This window comes from Lissotriton vulgaris, chromosome 12, assembly GCF_964263255.1.
Source record: "Lissotriton vulgaris chromosome 12, aLisVul1.2, whole genome shotgun sequence".
NCBI lineage: Eukaryota > Metazoa > Chordata > Amphibia > Caudata > Salamandridae > Lissotriton > Lissotriton vulgaris.
Window position 1 is genome coordinate 169,095,061 of NC_141700.1, and position 22,085 is coordinate 169,117,145.

The following is a 22,085-nucleotide window of genomic DNA, read 5'->3' on the forward strand; positions in this document are numbered from 1 at the left end:
CCAACTTCCTACACCAACTACATTGCTAACAGCATTTATTTTTTTGATCACAATGTCCAAATAGGAGCGTTTGCGATCGAAAAGGATAATGTTACTTACTCAGTAAGCATCTGCTCTTGGCATATGGAACTGTAGATTCACATGGTTAGCATAATCCCACCATCTAGTGCTTTGCTCGGATATGTGCTAGTTGTTTTTCTTCTAAGATAGTCTTTCCAGTTACCAGGTATGGTGACGACTCCTCTTGCTGGTAATGTGCATGGCCATCAGCTCCATTGTTAGATTGTTTTCTTACGCCATCGGGTTCGGAAGTGTGGTTCTCTGCTCCATCTCAGAATTGTCGACTCATGCCCCTGAGAGTCTTTTCCCTTCAGGAAAAATCTCCATTCCTGTGTCTTGTCGGCGCCATGTCCAACTCATGATGGAACGGACAACCTTCTATTTCTGCCACGCATCGACCAACATCAGGTGTCTAACTTGTGCCTTTCTCCAGAACACCAAGAATCCCTGCAAGTCCTTCCAGTCCAAGAAGATACTGCATGACCGATGCACTCGAGATGTCCCGCTACAGCGCTGAAGACACTCCGCACCTCTTCGGTCCCAAAGATTTCCAGCAAAAGGCCCTCACCCAGGTTTCGATAGCAGATAAGGACACCTTTTCCCATAAAGACAGCTCGGGATCCGAGCTAGAGATCCAGGACCTTCCACCAGGCCAATAGGTGAGTGCTGTACCCACTCCCTGGCCACAGTCTCAGCAAAACATCCCAAAGGGTCGTCTATTCAGTTCCAACCACCAAAGTCTTAACATGGGCCACCACCGCCCTTGGGCCATGTTCGTACCGAACAGCTGCATCGGATATGCCCAGCCCCGGCTCGGCACTGAAAGATCAGCAAAATTAATTTGAGAAATGTCTATAGCCAAGTGAGAGAGCTGAAAATACAAAACAATATATATGGAAGACACTGATGGAGTATATAGTAATATCGCCCAACAGTACAAAGACTAACCGCCCAATTGATAAGTCAATTATTCATTTTATTATTCATAGTGTATATATATATTTTATCTTTTTTGGCACTTTCTTTCTTTTTTTCTTCCATAGGCGATTTGCAATTCATGTATAAAAATTCATAAAATCACATAACAAACAACCAATTAGCATTAGACATGGCAGATGATGGAGGCAATGCGGTAGGGTAGTCACTACGCGCGTTTCGGCTGAGGGTCATGGTTCCAAAGTAATTGCTTTTGGTGCAAAGATGAATCGGGTTTTGTATTTTTAGCTCTCTCACTTGGCTATAGACCTTTCTCAAATTAAATATGTTTCCCTATGTATAGCAAGTGCGTTATTAGTATATAGGGGTCCCCTTTTTTCTAAACTGAAAGATCAGCAAAAGACTTATGCTCACAAGTCATCGGACTTGAGCTGAGCCTCTGAGTCGAGAGTGCCGGCACCAAAACCTGATTCACCTTTGCACCAAAAGCAACCACTTTGGAACCATGACCCTCAGCATCGAAACCATAGTTGTTGAAAACTACTTTGGGGCCGAAATCATACCCCTTCTCCAAACACAGGCTTGGCTCCGAACCAGTGGAACCTGTGCTTCAACGGTTGCAGGAAGAAATAAATTCTATACAAAAACACCTGGTCATACACCAAGATACTGGTCGTATTCTAGCTAAACCTCCTCATACTGGGGCACAGCCACCAAGAGGCAATGGGCATTTAAATACGTTTTTTTTCTTTTCTTTTTTTTTCAGTTAAAGATGCTTTATTGAATGAAATTGTAAAGTAATATATACAAATATTATATGCATTTCCTCAAGCATTATGTAAGAATGATATATGAAATAGTGAAAACAGTAGAGCTAAAAAGGTTTAACAATTAAGAATAAATAACAAGAGAAAATATAATGCCTAGAGTCAAAAGAACAATACTAATATAAAAATGTAGCATTTCTTAAAAATTTTAAGAAGAAAGATGAAAGAAGAAAAAGAGAGAAAAGAGCAAAAAGAAGAAGAAAAAAGAAGGAACATTCAGAACAAGGTTAAATAACATAATTAGCTTTCATCTGTTATTACCAAAATAACCAAAACTAGATAGTGGCTACTCATGAGAGTCCAAAAAGGTGCTCACAGGTCTAGCAGGGGTAATAGTGCTGGATAAATATGACTTTAGAGGAAGCCAGAACAGATCTCTTTTAATCATTAGTGGTATTGTGTTAGCAAGGGTTCTGCTAACCTGTGATGATGACATAATAAGTTCCACCAGGCAATGAAGGTGATTTTTTTATTTTTTATTAAACATTTTATAATTTTCAAGTTCACAAACTGTACAGTGCAGCATTGCGTCAGGGAGCAAACATGATGCAGCATATGAATATACATAGGTTGTACATCAATAACATGGTTATCTATACGCGCACTTGTACGCCGTAGTCGATATGTCTGTTCAGTACACATGCGGCTCATAATACCCTTTCTCTGGTCTTTAATTACTGACATCCGACAGTGATTCCTCTAGTGGGGGCTCACAAATCTATCCTCGAAAGCATTCCATTTGCCCCATACCCGTGTCCACTTCTTGGGGCATCCCCTACGTACAAAAAACGCTTTTTCTGTTACCATGGCATTGTCCATATCGCAACACCATTGGTGAGGGCTAGGAGCCTGTCTCGATCCCCAGTGGTGTGCTATATTACACTTTGCCACCGTCATCCCAAGTGTTGCCCAGTCACGAGCCGCGTGATTGAGGTCTGTAGGTTCCCAGATGTTGAGTAGGCATCTTTTGGGTTCGGGGGGAACCGTAACTCCAGTGGCATGAGAAATAGTAGCCATAACTGCCTCCCAGTATGGTGTGAGTTTTGGGCAGTCCCAGATCGTGTGGAAGAAAGTGCCTGGTTCGAGGCATGTGGGCTGCTGAATTCATATCTGTGCATAGATCGCCGCCTAGTGTTGGGTCCGGATGATTGCACATTGTTGTCCTGGAAGAGTCTTCGAAGTATCACGAGATAGGTGGCTCCTCCCCTGGACTACAGTGCGCATGGGCATCGCCTCCATCCCCAGATTGTTTTTTTCCGCCATTGGGTTCGGATGTGTTTCGGTTCCCTCTGTCGGAATCGATAGTTGTTTAACTTTCCTAACTTGAGACCAAAAGGTCTTTAGGCTTGGCGTCGGTATCGTTTTTCGTTCGGGTTTTACTTTTCTTCAGCTCCGAACTCTTGCTGCCCTTCCGCGTGCTGTCGGCGCGGACGGGCCTACACGACGCTCCAGACATGGAACGAACTCCGTTTAAAAGGTGTCCGGTGTGCACCTCAAAGTATTCACACCTCGACGTGCACCCAGTGTGCAACAAATGTCTGTCGCCGGACCATGATGAGGCCAGGTGTATGGCCTGCTCAAAGTTCCGGTGTAAGAAGACCCTCAAGCTTCGTCGGGCCGCTAGACTCCAGGCCCAGTTATCAGCGCCCCCGCCAGACAACATCTTCGAGGAAGACGTTGGAGACGACAATGTTTTTCAAGTTTCGGACTCTAGCCCGGCGTCGGAGGAAGAGAACTACGACGCGGGAGACGAGGAGTTTGATGAAGTCGTCGGTGAGGTAGGGGACGACGATGGGGCCATTGCCACCGTGGAGGATAGCTCAGAGTAGGAGCATCCTCAAACTGACTCAGGGGTCAACCCCCATTATACGGCCCAGGTCGAGGGATCGCCTTCGGGCCTTACCCAAGACCTCGTTAATCGTCCCACGGCCTCGCCTCCGGGCCCGGCCACGGACATTTCTGATGTGCCACTCCCGTTGAAGAAAACGAAAGTGAAGCCATCGGGGTCCACACCAACGGTTTCGAAACCGAAAGTGAAAGTCGCACTGGTGGGACAGAAGGCTCCCGAGGCCTCGAAGTCTAAGAAATTCAAAATGGCCGACTGCAAGAGCCACGCCAAGATGGCCGACCCGAAGACCCCGGTGTCGAAGCCGAAGGCGAAGACGACCGACGCGGCCGCGTCGGCCCGAAGGTGGTCGAGGTCGATGACCCGAAAAAGGCTCCGAAGAAGCGTCACAACGACGCCGAAGCTCTGGCTGCGCCGACTCCGGCCGTCAAGGCCAAGGATGGTGATGTGTCTGCTCCGAAGACCGTGCCTTTCGCCGACCCAGCTCCGGACTCGGAGAAATCGCTCGAGCCGGTCCAGCCCTCCCCGGCCTTAACAAAAAAGGTCGTGGAGTCCCTGCAGCGGATTCGGAAGGACGCTGTGGCTCCCGAACCGAAGGATGTGGTGCCGAAGCCTACACCGAAGCCGGCAAAGGCGCAGACGCCTATCCGCTACACGCTGCCGCCGAAGACGACGCCGAAGGCTTTCGCTCCGAGGCATGGGGCCGGGGTACCTTTGAAGGTGGTGTCAACGCCCAAGGCGTCCTTGGTGGTGCCGAAGCCTCGGCTCCAGCCACTCGCAGATGAGGAACGTCGAGAGGTTATCATCGACGCCAACACCGGGAAGCTCTCTCTCCTCAAACGGAAGATCACCACGGAGCCGGTGTTGGAGCATTATCGTATCCCACTCAAAAACAAAAAGGACTCTGCGGGTACTATTGCCCCTATAGAGCCTGCATCTCCACATAATTTGGAACTTTCACCGATGCATTCAAACGCTGGGGAAGGTGACGGAGATGAAGTGGACGAGTACACTTATCCAGCATACTCTGATCCAGAGGAGGTACATGAACCTTGGTCTGCCGGAGGCGACCCTGAGGACCCGCAGTCGGGTCATGAACCGCAGCTTTTTGCGGCAAAGACTTCTCCAACAGAGGACTCTGCAGCCTTCAACGCTCTGATTGAGAGAGCTGCAGCTAATCATGATGTCGACCTACATTCAGATCCTGTGGATGTCGATTTTCTGTTTGACACTTTCTCAGTGGCTGAAAAGTCAGTCAAGACATTGCCTATGCTCAAGGGAGTGCTGAAGCACGCGCCAGAGGTTTTCAGGGAGCCCACTCGGGTGCGAGTCATCAATCCTCGTATTGATAAAAAATACAAGGCAGCGCCCTCGGATCCAACGTACATCAAGGGACACTTGCCACTGGATTCTTTGGTTGTATCCAACGCACGTAAGCGGGCGAACTCGCAGACCACGGGTGATGCACCTCCCCCAGACAAAGAGTCAAAAATATTTGAAACCTCAGGGAAACAAATTGCTGCGCAGGCAGCTAATATTTGGCGCATTTCAAACACGCAGGCCCTACTTGCACGCTATGATAGGGCGCATTACGACACCCTAGAAACACTTCTGCAGCACTTGCCTGATCAGTACAAGGAGGCAGGTGAAATGTTGATTCAGGAGGGGAAGCTGATCACCAACGCTTCCATCAAATGTGCGCTGGACGTGGCTGATACCGCCTCCAGGGCGATCAACACTAGCGTGTTGCTGAGGAGACATGCATGGCTTAGAATATCAGGCTTCAAACCAGATATACAGACAACCATCCTGAACCAAACAGTTAATCCTGACCATCTGTTTGGCCCCAAGGTGGATGCGACACTTGAAAAAATGAAGAAAGACACGGACACTGCTAAGTCTATGGGGGCCCTCCAGTCTCAGCAGTTTCGGGGTGGTTCCTTTCGCCGCTCCAATAACAGAGGCACCTCAAGGGGTCAGGCATCACAATCCACACAGTACTACAAGAGCAACACCCAAACCTCATACACCAACAAAGGTAGAGGTGGTTACAGGGGCAACAACGTCCAAGGCAGGGGACGTGGAAACAACAGCTCCAGGTCCTCCACCGCCAACAAACAGTGACGCCTTGTCACTGCCCCCCGACCACACAACACCGGTCGGGGGGAGACTCCAGCAGTTCCTGCCCGCGTAGAAATCCATCACCACGGACAGGTGGGTCAAGTCTCTTATCCAGTACGGTTACTGTCTGGAACTTACTTCCACTCCACCAAACATACCTCCAAGAAACCGTCCTATGTCCGGCGAGCACTTGCACTTGTTGCAGCAGGAAGTTCAAGTCATGCTGCAAAAAGGGGCAATAGAGCTCGTCCCACTGCAAGAAAGGGGAACAGGAGTTTACTCTCTGTACTTTCTAATCCCCAAAAAGGACGGATCCCTCAGGCCCATCCTGGACCTCAGGCCCCTCAACTGGTACATTCTATCGGAGCACTTCCATATGCTCACGTTGCAGCAGGTCCTCCCCCTGCTTCGACAGGGGGACTTCCTGGCTACGCTGGATCTGAAGGATGCATACTTTCATATCCCCCTGCATCCTTCCCACAGGAAGTACCTCAGATTCACGATTCAAGACCAGCACTACCAGTTCAGGGTTCTGCCTTTCGGGGTCACCACAGCGCCGAGAGTCTTTACAAAGTGCCTGGCGACTGTGGCGGCGCATCTACGACGCCAGAACGTCCACGTCTATCCCTATCTGGACGACTGGCTAATTCAGGCAAAGTCAGAACAGCAGTGCGCCGACCACGTGTCCCGCACCATTCATCTCCTGCACGATCTGGGATTCTCACTGAACTATCCAAAATCCCATCTCCAACCCGCCCATATACGGCAGTATCTGGGCGCGACAATAGACACTCTGGCAGCCGACCTCAGCACTCGCTTCCAGCGAAGGTGTTCATGCAGTTGATAGGCATGATGGCCTCCTGCATCTCCATCGTCCTGCACGCGAGACTACATATGCGTCCGCTTCAGGAGTGCCTAGCACGTCAGTGGACTCAGGCTCATGGGCAACTAACAGACCTAGTGTTGGTGAGCGGTCGGGCATACAACTCTCTGCATTGGTGGAATCCACAAAACCTTTGCAAGGGCCGACCGTTCCAGGAGCCTGTGCCACAGATTATCCTGACAACGGACGCTTCTCTCCAGGGATGGGGAGCGCATGTACTCCACTACACAGTGCAGGGACTATGGACACTACAGCAAAGGAAGATGCACATCAACGTTTTGGAACTGATGGCAATCTTCATGGCCTTGAAGGCATTCAAAGTACATCTGTGCAACAAGGTTGTGTTGATCCGGACGGACAACATGACGGCCATGTACTACATTCAGAAGCAGGGGGGCACACACTCTCCGCAGCTGTCTCATCTGGCTCAGAGCATGTGGAAGTGGGCCATTCAGAGGAACATCTTCCTCATGGCGGAGCATCTCCTGGGCAAAGACAACCAGATGGCGGACCTGCTCAGCAGGCACAGCCACCAAATGCACGAGTGGGAGATACATCCATCAGTACTCCAACCGTACTTCCAAAGGTGGGGTCATCCAGAGATAGACCTGTTCGCCACAAAGGAGAACGCAAAATGCCAAAGCTTCGCCGCCAGGTTCCCACACCCGCAATCGCAGGGCAATGCGATGTGGATGAACTGGTCAGGCAGATTTGCGTACGCTTTTCCCCCAGCACCTCTGATTCCGCTGGTGGCACGCAAACTCAGGCAGCACTCGATGACTCTCATCCTGGTTGCTCCAACGTGGGCTCGCCAACCATGGTACACCACGTTTCTGGAACTCTCCGTGGTACCGCATCAAAGGCTTCATCTCACACCCAGCCTTCTGACGCAGAGCCATGGCGACATTCAGCACCCAGATCCGCAACAGCTCAACCTGGCGATCTGGCTCCTGAAGTCCTAGAGTTTGGCTACCTCAATCTTCCCCCCGATTGCATGGACATCATTCGGGAGGCAAGAAAGCCCACTACTAGAGCATGTTACGCGGCTAAATGGAAGCGGTTTGTCGTTTACTGTGTAAACCACGACATTGACCCGCTGGATGCTTCCATTCAGAACATCATTTGTTACCTGTTCCATCTGTACCGATGCAATTTGGCGTATTCTTCCATCCGCATTCACCTGTCTGCTATGGCCGCATACCTCCGGAATAGGCAACACCTTTCACTTTTCAAGGTTCCTGCTATCAAGGCATTTCTGGAAGGACTCAAAAGGGTCATTCCACCACGGACACCACCAGCACCAGAATGGAACCTCAATGTGGTTCTAACACGGCTGATGGGTCCTCCTTTTGAGCCACTGCACTCTTGTGAGCTTCAGTTTCTGACTTGGAAGGTGGCTTTCTTAGTAGCAATTACATCGCTACGGAGGGTTAGTGAGTTGCAGGCACTCACCATCCAAGAACCATTTTTCCAAGTACATTCTAACAGGGTGGTGCTCCGCACTAACCCTAAATTCTTACCCAAGGTTGTATCTCAATTCCACATGAACCAGACAATTGAGTTGCCAGTGTTTTTTCAAAACCCAGAGTCGCTGGCGGAGCGGATGCTCCACACCCTTGACGTTAAAAGAGCCTTAATGTACTACATTGACAGGACAAAAGATTTTCGTAAGACCAAGCAACTTTTCGTTGCTTTTGCCTCACACCACAAGGGAAACGCTATCTCCAAAGCTGGGATCGCTAGGTGGATCGTGAAATGCATTCAGATCTGTTACGCTAAGGCTAAACGCACTCTCACAATTCCACCAAGAGCCCACTCCACCAGAAAGTTGGGGGCCCCTATGGCTTTCCTAGGTAACATTCCCTTAGAAGATATTTGTAGAGCAGCCACATGGTCTACCACACATACTTTCACTAAACATTACTGTGTAGACGTGCACTCCAAACAGCAGGCAGCTGTGGGTCAGGCTGTTCTCAAAACACTTTTTCAGACTGCTGCAGCTGGCACGGGCGGCCGCCAATAATGGGAGGACTGCTATGTATTCTATGCACAGATATGAATTCAGCAGCCCACATGCCTCGACTGCAAATGCTACTTACCAGTATGCATCTGTTCTTGGCATGTAGGGCTGCTGACATTCATATCGCCCACCCTCCTCCCCGGCGCCTGTAGCAGCTGCAATATTCATATATATATATATATATACATATGCTCATAGCATGGGCATCACTCACATACTTCACTCCATCTCTGCCAATGGCTAAAAACAATCTGGGGATGGAGGCGATGCCCATGCGCACTGTAGTCCAGGGGAGGAGCCACCTATCTCGTGATACTTCGAAGACTCTTCCAGGACAACAATGTGCAATCATCCGGACCCAACACTAGGCGGCGATCTATGCACAGATATGAATGTCAGCAGCCCTACATGCCAAGAACAGATGCATACTGGTAAGTAGCATTTGCAATATGCCACAGTGTTGCAAGCCGAATGGTGTGTCTGTAGTGCCTAGTATATGCAACAGTGATCTGGTGTAGTAGGTGCGGTGCAAAACCTTTAATTGTATTCGTTTCAGTTTTGACGAAATCGCAACCTCCTTGGGGGACGCAATTGCCTCCTGCTATTCCGCTTCGTCCAGTGTGCCCAGCTCGCTTTCCCATCGCTCCTTAAGAGCTGCCGTCGGGTCCGGCTGATTGTTTATTATTTTGGAGTAGGTTAGGGAAATTGCTTTTTTACTTAAGTAATCTGTCAGGAGCCTATCCTCAAGAGGCGAGGCCGCCGATAATTGTGTGCCAGATGGCATTGCCCCCTGGAGGGCAGTTCAGACCTGCATGTATCTGAATATTTCCGTTTGTGCCAGTTCATTTGTTTGTATATGAAGCTTTCACCTTTGAGAAAAAATCAATGGAAGGAAAAGGAGACAATGGGAGACTTGATGAAGAGGAGGATTGAGAAAAAGCTGAAGAATAGTGGGCCTAATAAGGTTAGAATGAACTGCATAAAAGGATGAAATATCGTATTTAAGTTGGATGTCCCTAAATTCTAACACAGAATCACTGGAAATTATATGACCAAACACTAATATTCCTTTTCCTATCTATTCCTTCAAATAAAGAGCCAGATTATTTAATTTAATGTGCTTGTTGTACCATATCGGGTTTGTAACAAAAATTCTAGTAGAGAATTAGACTTAAGGAGTAGAGGTGTGACAACTGAGGGACAGTGTGTAAATAGGGGTGAAAGAAAATTCCTAGGAGCTTGGGATATGTAGACCGTTTCTGTCAGTGAAAAAGGGGCAATACAAGCTCGTTCCAGTTGGCTCCAGACTGTACCTTCATCCAGAGAAGGAACATAAAGAGAGTCCCAAATCTGCTTTAGAGAAAAAGCAGAGTGATACCTGCTAGACATAGGAAAATATACCCCTCCATTGTTCCTATCCTGTTGAAGCCAAGATAGAGAAATTCTTGATTTGCTTTTGGTCCCTAAAAAGGATAAAAGTAAACGATTAACAGACTTGAAAAAAGTAAGAGGGAGTGTGACTGGAAGCATGGACAATTCAAAATTAATTATCGGTAACATCATTTTAATCGTAGGTAGTCTCCCACCCCCACAATAAGAAAAGAGGGAACCAGGCTAGCGACATATTGGAAATTTTTAATTTACTTGTTCTAAATTTATTTGAATGGTTTCTTTAATGTTATTAGAATATAGAATGCCTAAACATTTTGCTGGGTTTTAGATGTCCAAGTAAAACCAGTGTTCTTAAACATATCGGAGAGACAATATTTATTTAATGGCTGCACCTCTAATTTCTCTATATTGAGTTTATATCCGGATACCAGGGAATATTCATTTCATAATTGATAAAGACCAGGAAGCGTATTTAGTGGGTTAGAGACATATAGTAATACCTCATCTGCATAAGCAGTGAATTTAACTTCCAAATGCTTGTATTTGAATCCAGAGATCGCCGACGATCTACAAATTTTCTCTAGGAAGGGTTCCAGAGAAAAAATAAAAAGAAGGGAAAAAGGCAGCCCTATATGAGGATTGTACGCCATTAGCATAACTTGAAGTGGAAGGCTGAGAATATAGTAAATGAATGTATCTAAGAACATGGGGTCTAAAACCATGCCATTTTAATGCACCAGACATAAATCCCAATTAACACGATCAAAGGCTTTCTCAGCATCCAAAGTTACGGCACATAAGGCATTTCGGATTTAGAAGCCATATGAATTATATTAAGGAAGGTTCAAGAGTTATCTAAAATAAGACGACCTTTCACATATCCTGATTGATGGATGTCTATTAAATCTGGAATAACCTGTTTAATGCGTAACGCTAGTGCCTTTGCAAATATTTTGCAATCCTTGTTAATAAGAGAAATGGGCCTATAATTCCCACACTTGGATAAGTCTTTACCTTTCGTGGGAAGCAAGCAAAGCATTGCCTGTGAAAAGGTTCCTTGTGTGCATTTTTGAGTGACAAAGTAAGAAATCAAAAGTTATCGTTTTGGAGGCAGGAGATGTGAAAAATGTGAGTAATATTGAACAGAAAATCCATCAGGACCAGGAGCTTTATCTCTGGGGAGTTGAAGAACAGCATTCTGGGGGAATACAGAATGAACGCTAGTGTCTTTAGGTGTTTGTTCTACATCGTTCCTCCCCCTGTTGTCCTCTATAAGGTTACGGTGCTTGGCGACCTTCGCCTTTTTACCCCCTGATGTGTGTGGGTCACGCTTCCTTATGGGGATTGCTCCTTCCCTGTGCCCTTGCGACAGTTGATTTTGTGGCCTGCCTTTCTCAGTTACAGGTGGAGCTACTGTAGTACTCGAGGTTGGAATCCCGGATGACAGAAACATTCAGTAAAGGGTCCCTTAATGGTGCAGCGGCACTCCCCAAATTCGACGGAGTACTAATTATCACATTTGTTTCCACAGGAACTGGCTCTCTAATTGGAGTCAGGGCTTTTGCTATGTGGCCAAGGGAAGATCGCTTAGCATTCTCGATTCCCTCGGAAAGTCTACGCTCCAAGGTTGCGATTTCATGTGTCAGAAGAGAGTTAGCTCTGACAATGAAATTGTCCATCCCACCAACTGTATGGGCAGCAGAGTTTGCAGCTTTGCTCCTGGTTTCTCGGCTCGCCATATTTTACCAGAGTATTTTCAGTACCTATACGAATTGAGGTAAACTTCAAGTCTTACCCCTGTAGGTAGTTGGTTGGATGTCCCGATGCAAAAGGCGAAGGGGGGGTGGCCCGGTCCGGTCTCAACCGGTCTCGAACGGGCTCAAACGGGCCCGCCCTTGGCCCGGGCGTCGCGGGAAAATGAAGCAAATTTCAATGTTCCAACTAGGGGACGTGAACACCGAGGGAAGAGGCTGCAGATGTGGCTGGAACGGCCTGCTGGTCCTCGCAGTCCCTCGGTGTGTGTAGTCTTCAGAAGCCCAGCTGCAGGGGCCGTGAACAGTAGCACTGAAATTCCTCCGAAATAATCCTCCAGTAACCTCAGAGTCTCGGAGCAGGTGAAGGCAAGGTTTGGACGGTGAGCGGCATCCGCGGAGCGGGGGCCGCGAACAGTTAATGAAGAGGCAGGCGGGGGGCGTGAGCACCGAGGGAAGAGGCTGCAGGTGTGGCTGGAACGGCCTGCTGGTCCTCGCAGTCCCTCGGTGTGTGTAGTCTTCGGAAGCCCAGCCCCGTGAACAGTAGCACTGAAATTCCTCCGAAATAATCCTCCAGTAACCTCAGAGTCTCAGAGCAGGTGAAGGCAAGATTTGGACGGTGAGCGGCACCCCACGACTTAAAAGATGTTAAAACGGTCCATGGAGAAGCAGAACGGATGCCAATAGTGAGTGCAAAAAAACCCACTCATTCAAGAAGATGAGGAAGGGCTTCAGGAGCATCAACTAATTTGCAGGGATGTGGCTGGAATTTCCCTTACTTAAATTTAGGTGGGTGGTACCCTTGCTTTATCACTGTCTTCTCTTTATAACTTAAGGTACAAATCCGCCAGTCCAAAAACCTTCCAAAAGCATCAATTACACTTTCATTCCATTCAGTTAAGGTAGGTTCCAGAAGAAAGTGTGTGATGAATAGTAATAGGTAAATATGTACTTTCTTTTTAACAGTAAAGAAAACACGGGGGGAGGGTCTGTAGGGACAGTTTAATGACCCCAAGTGCTACTGTCCCAGAAAACAGTTACAACAAAAGGGTAGCACGGAGTCAAAATGGACTAAGTAGAACCCAAAGTGAATGCCTCAAAGGAACAACAAATATGAAAACGACTATGGGACCATTTCGACTCTTTGGAAGAAAGATTCCCATCAGTCACCATCCGATTCCGCCCTTCATCATCTGGGAACTGTCAACCTCAGAGACAGAAGTGGAGTACGTGCAGTGGACTGGTCAGTTGTTTAAAAACCTAGCCACACCTACATTGTACTCAAGATGAGGGGGGAGAAAACTCAAACAAGGGTTGTATAGTGACTGGAAGCAGTGCTGTGAAAAAAGTGCAATGTGCTAGTGTGAAAATGTGAGTTGTAAAATTAGGTAGGGAAGTGAAAAAATAATTTATTAAGGAAACACTTCACTCCTAAGGTAAAACCATGAGTGCGTAAGTGGTCTAAACAAATAACCACTGATGGAACAAAATGGTCGACATGTTTCTGCAGACTGACAAGACCAATACAGTATCCAGCTGCTTCCTCAGGACCAGAACGCTACTGCTTTAAAAGTGTACAAACAACATATAACAATGAAGACAACAGATATCACCTGTAATCCGGTGATTCTATCCTTCTCCTGGCTTTGATGTCAAATGCCAAAACAGGTTGAACGAGAGGCACACAATGAGGGAAACACAAAGTGCAAAAGAAAACAAATTATTAAAGTGCTGTGTTGCACAAACATTTATGTCTAACACATTACACTATCAAATGTCAGGAAGAGACTAAAGTGTTCCAACTAGTCCTGACAGACATGGTACATATACTCATAGTTGCTCACTCACCAATTGGGCAGGAGAGAAAATCCCACCTCACCTGGCATACAGCGCAGGTAAAACAGGGCACCGCTCTGAAAAGTAGCGAGAAAGGAGTAAATGAAAAAGGGACCAATAACAACCAGAGCGTCGCAATATTCCAGCAACACCTCTAGCCCACACAATATTAATAGGAGTGTAATAGACAGAGGAACCGGCATTGGTTCGTATCATAATGCCGACACAGCGCTGGCTTACTCTACTGTGTACTGTCCAACTCCTTAACATGATGGCATTGCGTATAGAAACGGACTCTATTTAGTAGCGAGTTCTGTAGCAGGGCGTAAGGAATTAAGGCTCGCTTCCGCTGTTATACAGGGTAGAACCCGGCGGAAAAACAACCCAGCAGAAGGAACGGAGGGAAAGAGAGAAACGGGACGCCTACCTGTCCGTCGGTACCCCGGGCGTCCCTCTGGGCTGTCGTGGGAGGTACCGACGAGGCGCCCGATCTCTCCTTATGTTTCCGCTTCCTCTACGTGCCCGTGTAATAAGCGGTATGTGGGCATGACTACCCGTAAGATAAAAACAAGGATATCCGAACATAGGAGTTCTATTAGATGTAATAAACAGACTACGAGGCTGACGGCTCATTATATAGAAGCTGGCCATTCATCCAGTGAACTCAAATGGACAGTGATAGAACAGCCTATGATTCCAACTCACATCACTGACATCAGTGGTTTCCTATTTAAAAAGGAACAAAGATGGGTTTTTAAACTCAAATCTGACAAAGATGGTTTAAACGAGGACATTCCTTGGATGTCACTCAAATGATGGTGGCATTATAAATGTTCTGCAATTAACACTCTAGATGGGGCGAGCCTTTTGACTTATTTTGCCCTTAATTCATTTCTTGGACTGCTGTGCACCCTTTCCTTGTGATTATGCCATTTAACACCCAAAATACCTCAGAGTTTTACTTCAAGGGCAGCTCTCTCGGTATATTTTACTTCAAGGGCAGATCTCTCGATATATTTAACTATTCGCGCTCATCATGCCGTTTTCAAACTACAACTCCCATGGATCCGTGTGTTTGGGCGCGCTCTCGTGACGTCACACGATCGCGCCCAACCACGTAGAGGAAGCGGAAACATAAGGAGAGATCGGGCGCCTCGTCGGTACCTCCCACGACAGCCCAGAGGGACGCCCGGGGTACCGACGGACAGGTAGGCGTCCCGTTTCTCTCTTTCCCTCCGTTCCTTCTGCTGGGTTGTTTTTCCGCCGGGTTCTACCCTGTATAACAGCGGAAGCGAGCCTTAATTCCTTACGCCCTGCTACAGAACTCGCTACTAAATAGAGTCCGTTTCTATACGCAATGCCATCATGTTAAGGAGTTGGACAGTACACAGTAGAGTAAGCCAGCGCTGTGTCGGCATTATGATACGAACCAATGCCGGTTCCTCTGTCTATTACACTCCTATTAATATTGTGTGGGCTAGAGGTGTTGCTGGAATATTGCGACGCTCTGGTTGTTATTGGTCCCTTTTTCATTTACTCCTTTCTCGCTACTTTTCAGAGCGGTGCCCTGTTTTACCTGCGCTGTATGCCAGGTGAGGTGGGATTTTCTCTCCTGCCCAATTGGTGAGTGAGCAACTATGAGTATATGTACCATGTCTGTCAGGACTAGTTGGAACACTTTAGTCTCTTCCTGACATTTGATAGTGTAATGTGTTAGACATAAATGTTTGTGCAACACAGCACTTTAATAATTTGTTTTCTTTTGCACTTTGTGTTTCCCTCATTGTGTGCCTCTCGTTCAACCTGTTTTGGCATTTGACATCAAAGCCAGGAGAAGGATAGAATCACCGGATTACAGGTGATATCTGTTGTCTTCATTGTTATATGTTGTTTGTACACTTTTAAAGCAGTAGCGTTCTGGTCCTGAGGAAGCAGCTGGATACTGTATTGGTCTTGTCAGTCTGCAGAAACATGTCGACCATTTTGTTCCATCAGTGGTTATTTGTTTAGACCACTTACGCACTCATGGTTTTACCTTAGGAGTGAAGTGTTTCCTTAATAAATTATTTTTTCACTTCCCTACCTAATTTTACAACTCACATTTTCACACTAGCACATTGCACTTTTTTCACAGCACTGCTTCCAGTCACTATACAACCCTTGTTTGAGTTTTCTCCCCCCTCATCTTGAGTACAATGTAGGTGTGGCTAGGTTTTTAAACAACTGACCAATCCACTGCACGTACTCCACTTCTGTCTCTGAGGTTGACAGTTCCCAGATGATGAAGGGCGGAATCGGATGGTGACTGATGGGAATCTTTCTTCCAAAGAGTCGAAATGGTCCCATAGTCGTTTTCATATTTGTTGTTCCTTTGAGGCATTCACTTTGGGTTCTACTTAGTCCATTTTGACTTCGTGCTACCCTTTTGTTGTAACTTTCTTTTTAACACCCATCCCTCCAAATCCTCTCAGACTGCATATTTTTTGTGTGATTGATGTTACCACGCAATGCGTCTGTCCGTGCACTACAAACAGCTTATCTTTTTCAACGTACCGGCCTTTGACTGCTCAGTTTCTGGTCTTATCACAGGCAATTGTAGTTCCCAGTGTTTTGTCTTTTGAGGCTCTCAATTTTGTAAGAGTCCTATTTGAATTGTTTGCGTTAGTGATGATTGTTTTTATTTTGTTTCTAGTTGGAGTTTGAAAGGAGGAGGTCTGATGGAACAACAACTCTGGGAGTTCTCATACCCTTGGATCCTGCAACAGGTAAAAGTTTCTTTTATATGTAAATGCCATGGCATTTACACGATGTGCTCTACATGAGTACAACCAACACTGTAAATTATAATCCATGCATTATGCATATTTTCATGTTATGAAGGTACTCCTCATATTCAGGATCCAAGCATAATTTCACAAAGAGAAATTCACTTCCAGAAAATCATGTTCCTGAATAATACTTCTAACCATAGATTCCTCATTTTGTAAATACTCCCCCAGGCATCAGACTGAATCCAGAAACCTTTCAGTAGGACCTCTGCGCGCCACTAGGTGATGGTTTTCGACTCCGCACTTACTCTGTTCCGCTCCAGAAAAGACATATGGGGCTGCATATAAGCGCCACCCATGTGCACTGACATCGTTTACTTTCATTTTGCGACTTCAGATTTGTATCCAGAGCTTCTCACTGGACTTTTCACCAGAGATTTCCGCACAAATTTTCCAGTGTGCAAGGATAATATTACCCCCTAAAACAACAGGGTTCAAACCATGCAGAGACTGTTGCAAACACATTTCTGTGGTGGACCCGCATATAGTCTGTTTGTGGTGCCTGGTATCCTACCATAACGCCAATGCATGTGGCGACTGCGCCTAGATGAGCCCAAAAAGTATTCGGCAATGCATAGAAAAAACTCTTGACGCCAAGCATCAGAAGACTGCTGCGTAATCAAAGGAAGGTCCTGTTCCTGCTAAAGAAGCCATTACCGCAGAAGGTCCTTGTCTCGGTCGAAGTCTTTGGGTAATTTGAAGAAGAAACATAAAAAAATTAAGCGGTACACAATCTCTTCCCACCTCTCTCGGACTCCAGAGAGGGTGCAAGTTTATAAGTGTTCTTCTTGATCTCGCTCCAATCTCCATCTGATTCAATTCCTTGTCCTGAGACACCCTGTCTTTCCAGGTGTGTTGAAGGATGTTGCAGCAGGTAGAAGCCTTCACAACTGATTGCGTGGGACGTGCCATGGGCTTGAAATATTTGCCCCGTGGAGTCTTCATATCCCCGATCCCGACAGGCAAGATATGCTGTAACAGAGGTTGTTCACAGTTTGGCCTCGACCCCAGTCACTAGACACCGCGTACGCGGCTCACAGGTTACTGGCTTGCCGTCCCTGATATACAGCAGCCAACTGCAATAGGCCATTGTGATTTGGAGACCACTCCGCGGCGTGAACATTTTAAACGCCTCCTTTAAGCTGTTACAGCCTTTATTAGGTCGACTCTGACCCAGCATCCAATTGCACAGACCGCGTCCGTCCGCATCCTTTACTCTCCTTATTCGATTTTTTTTCCAAAACTCTTTTTATTAAGATCGCAGAGATAAACATACACAGTGCTCCGATCCCCGGAGGGGCTGTGACAACGATAATGCATCATGATGTGCGATTCTTTTAACTGTCATACCCTCCACCCTCCACCCCACACCCCAAATACCCAACCCTCCCCTCCCCCCCCTGTTGCACAATGTCTCTTCAATACCGTTTAGGGTAATCATACAAAAGTCCGTATATGTAACCTTGTCTCGACATGCCCATTACAACTGCCCTTCCTCGCCTCTCGCCGGTGGTGGAGGCTCCAGCCACAGTCCGCTGTAGTCTGCCCATCTTTTCCATATTTTATAGTGTTTTGCGGGGCAGCCTCTGGCCTCAAACACTGGTCGCTCCAGTCCCATGCAAAAGTCTAGTCCTGTCTTCCACCCAATCACCTTGGGAGCCCTGGGATCTTTCCAGGCCTGCGCCATATCTCGTTTGGCTAGTGTAAGACCCAGCAGTAGTAAGGGCCGTTTGTAGGCGTTGCTGCCCACCCCTTCTAGCACATGGAATAGGCCCAATTTTGCCGTACGGGGGAGGTCCCATCCCAGCACCTCAGACAGACAGTCCCACACACCAGTCCAAAACCTCGCCAGGCCACTGCATTCCCACACTGTATGTAAGAGGGTGCCTATTTCATAGCCTCACCGCAAGCACGCCGGGGACTCAATCAGACCAGCTCTCCACAATCTCTCTCTGGTATAATAAGCACGGTGTAGGTATTTGAATTGTATTAGCCGCAAGCGGACAGCTTTTGCTGCCCCCCTGGGGGACTCGAGAGCCTCCTGCCAGTCCTCTTCCTCCAACTCACCCACATCTCGCACCCAGCGATCTCTCAGGGGGTGTAGATCTGAGGAACAGTGTGTCACCAATGTCTGGTATATTTTGGATATCTTTTTGTCTTCTAGATCCCCCATAAATACCTTGGCCTCTATCGGGCTGAATTCGGGTAGAGTGTCTAATCCCACAAGTGCAGGTGCTAGGGCGTGTCTAAACTGCAAGTATCGAAAGAACTGCGTGCGGGAAATGTCAAATTCCGTGCTGAGTTCTTGAAAGGATTTAAGCGTGGTGCCCTTCAGGACATTGCCCAATGCTGAGATTCCTATCGAGTCCCAGCCTCCAAATCCCGGAAGGGACATCAGGGCCGGTAGCTGCCCGTTATGCCAGAGTGGGGTCTCCCCCGTCAGTTTTCCCCACCATCCCATACGACGCAGTGATTGTCGCCATACCTGAAATACCACTTGTGTCGCCCTAGGCAATCTCTTTTGCAGCTGCGCCGAGTATAAGACCGTGTGTAGGGTGTCTGGTTCCATTAGGTACCTTTCTAGGGCATATGCCGGATCCTCCCTGTCACTGTACCACCAATCATTCAGGACTACCAGGTGTGATGCTTGGTAATATGACAAAATATCCGAGGTCGCCAGGCCCCCACAGTATGTGGACAGAAAGCAGGTCCGTAGAGCCACCCGCGATGCCCCACCGGCCCACAAAAATCGGTCAAGAGCCGAGTTGACCAGTCGGAACCACTGCGGTAGTATTGGGAATGGGTGGTTCTGCAGTTGATACAGCAAACGGGGAAGGGCGACCATCTTAAAAATGGCGGATCTACCATATATAATAAGGGGCATGCGGGACCAGCATTTCATCTCCTGCTGCACCTTGTCCCACACGGGAACCACATTGCGCTCCCAGGCAATTGCCGGTGTGGTCGTCAGAAATACTCCCAGGTATTTAAGACCCCCCGCCGCCCTTTGTAGTGTCGAGGCCCATGGCCCGACCTCAAAGTGGTCTCCCAGTGTCCAGGGGGTGGACTTTTGCGGTTTCAGGCAAAGTCCCGAGACTTCTCCGAATATCCTCATTATGTCTAGGACCCGCGGCCTGGACCGATTCACATTCGTGAGGAAGAATAGAACGTCATCCGCATATTGTGCAATTCTGTCCGACGGTCCCGCCTGCCACTCAAAGCCCCTCAGCTGTGCATCCATCCGGACCCACGCAGCCAGCGGTTCCATAGCCAGAGCAAATAGGTAAGGCAAGAGGGGGCACCCCTGCCGAGTGCCTCGCCCTATCGGGAATGCCGCCACCACCTCCCCCGCCACCCTCACCGAGGCCGTCAGATCAGTGTATAAAAGCCGAATATAGGACATAAAGTGGGGCCCTAGATTGAGGCGCGGAAGGAGGGCAAATAGGTAGGTCCAGCTCAGAGAATCAAAGGCCCTGTCAATATCTGCTAGTAATAGTGCCGCTTGATCCCCGGTTCTGCTCATCGCCTCCACCGCCACGTGAGCGCGTCGAATATTATGCCGCGTTGCTCGGCGGGGCATGAATGCGGCTTGGTCCGGATGGACCAAGTCTGATATGTATGGGAGAAGGCGGTTCGCAAGTGCCTTGGCTAGTATTTTGGCCTCGGTGTTTAGAAGAGAAATTGGCCTATAGGACTCATGGCGGTCTGGTGGTCGACCGGGTTTACAAAACACTACTATTTCTGCATGCCTCCAGTCCGCCGGCAGGAGGCCCTCCTCTCTTGCTGCCTCCAGGGCGGCTTTGTAGTGCGGCCCCAGTTGGAGATGATAGCGCTTGAAAAACTCACTTGGGAAGCCGTTGGGCCCGGGGGCCTTACAAGTATTGAGCTCCCCCAGAGCCGTGACCAGTTCCTCGGCCGATAGTGGGGCCTCAAGGTGCTCAAGCACATCATCTGGGAGCGTGCGGGGTGGAAGATCAGTTATAAATTTGTCAATGTCAAATGCCGAGAGGGAGTCCCACGGGGCGTACTGTGTTGCAAAGTAGCCGGCGAAGCTGTTCGCCAGCTCCCTTGGGGCTGAAATGAAGGACCCAGCATCATCCCTGAGGCCCGGCAGTTCCTGTGCCTGGAACGCCTTTTGGCAGAGCCTGTGGAGCATCGTGCTGGATTTGTCACCCCATTGATAAATTCTACTTCTTGTCGCCAGCCAGATCTGCCAAGCTTCGTCCATCAGGAGGGAGGCATATGTTTGTTTCGCCAGTAGGAGCTGCCCTACATCCTCCAGGTGACTCGCTACCCCACACTGAGTCTCCAGCTGCTCTGCCGTCGCCGCGGCCCGCACCAGCTCTTCTTGCCGTTTGCGACGCGCTGCCGCGCACCATGCTATATCTACCCCGCGAAGCGTGGGTTTCAGAGCCTCCCAAGCTGTCCGTATGTCGGACACTGTGCCCAGATTTTCATCCCAGAACTGGGCGATGGCCACCTCCAAGTGTTGCTGATATGCTTCCTGCTGCAAATGCCAGGCGGAGAGGCGCCACCTAAACGGCCGTCTTCCTCTATCTAGGGCAACCTCAACCACCACGGGGGAGTGGTCCGACAGTCCCCGCGGCAGGATAGATGCCGAGACTACCCTGTTAACGACTGTATTGGGGACAAAGACGTAGTCTAGTCTCGAGAACGAGTGATGGACCGCCGAGACGTACGTGTACTCTCGTTCATGCGTGTGGAGGTATCGCCACGTGTCCACCCAATTCATGCCTCGCACCATACGATTCAATTTAGTGGGGGTATCTACTATGGGGTCACCCCTAAGTCTGAGGCGGTCGATCCGACACTGCATGACGTCATTCCAGTCCCCCCCTATCACCGCCAGGCCCTCAGGGATTTCAGCCCATACCGTGAAGAGTTTTTCAATCAGAGCCCATTGCAATGGGGCGGAGCGTATATACTCCTGAGAATTATCGACTCTGAGCCCACCGTCCCTTGCACAAAGACATATCGGCCTTGGGGGTCTATCCAATGTTTCGTGTGTGTGTAAGCTAGTCTGCGGTGCAGCAGTATTGCCACCCCTCGAGATCCCCTCCCAAAGCCCGCGTGGTAGACCTGATCATAACCATATCTCTGTAGGCCCAGAGCCTTATCACCTATTAGGTGCGTTTCTTGTAGCAACAAGACATCCACTTTCTCTCTCTTCCCCTGTCTCAACACCGCACTTCGTTTAATCTTGTCAAGCATACCCCATACATTCCAACTCATCACCTTCATTAGGGCTCTAGCATGTGTCCGGCCAGTGTTTTCAGCCCCCATCTAAGCGTATGTGTAGTCGTACAGCAAGTAGCGGGCACAATGGGCATGGAAACCTCAACAGCATCTTTCGAGACAATCGTGTGCAGAACATCCTCCCCTCCCCCCTCCCCCCGACCCCAACCACCCCGCCGTGCAGTCCCCCCTCAAACCAAAATCTACCAACACCCCAAAACTCCCAACCCCATACCTCAATGAACGATGAAGTATCTGTTGCGGTGTAGCGTGACTTCTGCCCCCAACCTGGGACACACCACTCACCCCACCAATGGATCCCCATAGCT

The 22,085-nt window shown here is 48.5% G+C and overlaps 1 protein-coding gene across 1 annotated transcript in view; it reads left to right on the top strand.

Annotated features, from left to right (window-relative positions):
- Positions 1-22,085, top strand: part of BRD7 (bromodomain containing 7) — a 266,204-nt gene that overhangs the window by 137,040 nt on the left and 107,079 nt on the right. The window contains exon 9 of the mRNA XM_086947699.1: positions 16,365-16,437. Coding sequence (XP_086803825.1) covers positions 16,365-16,437 — 73 coding nt within the window. The remainder of the gene's footprint in view (positions 1-16,364; positions 16,438-22,085) is intronic.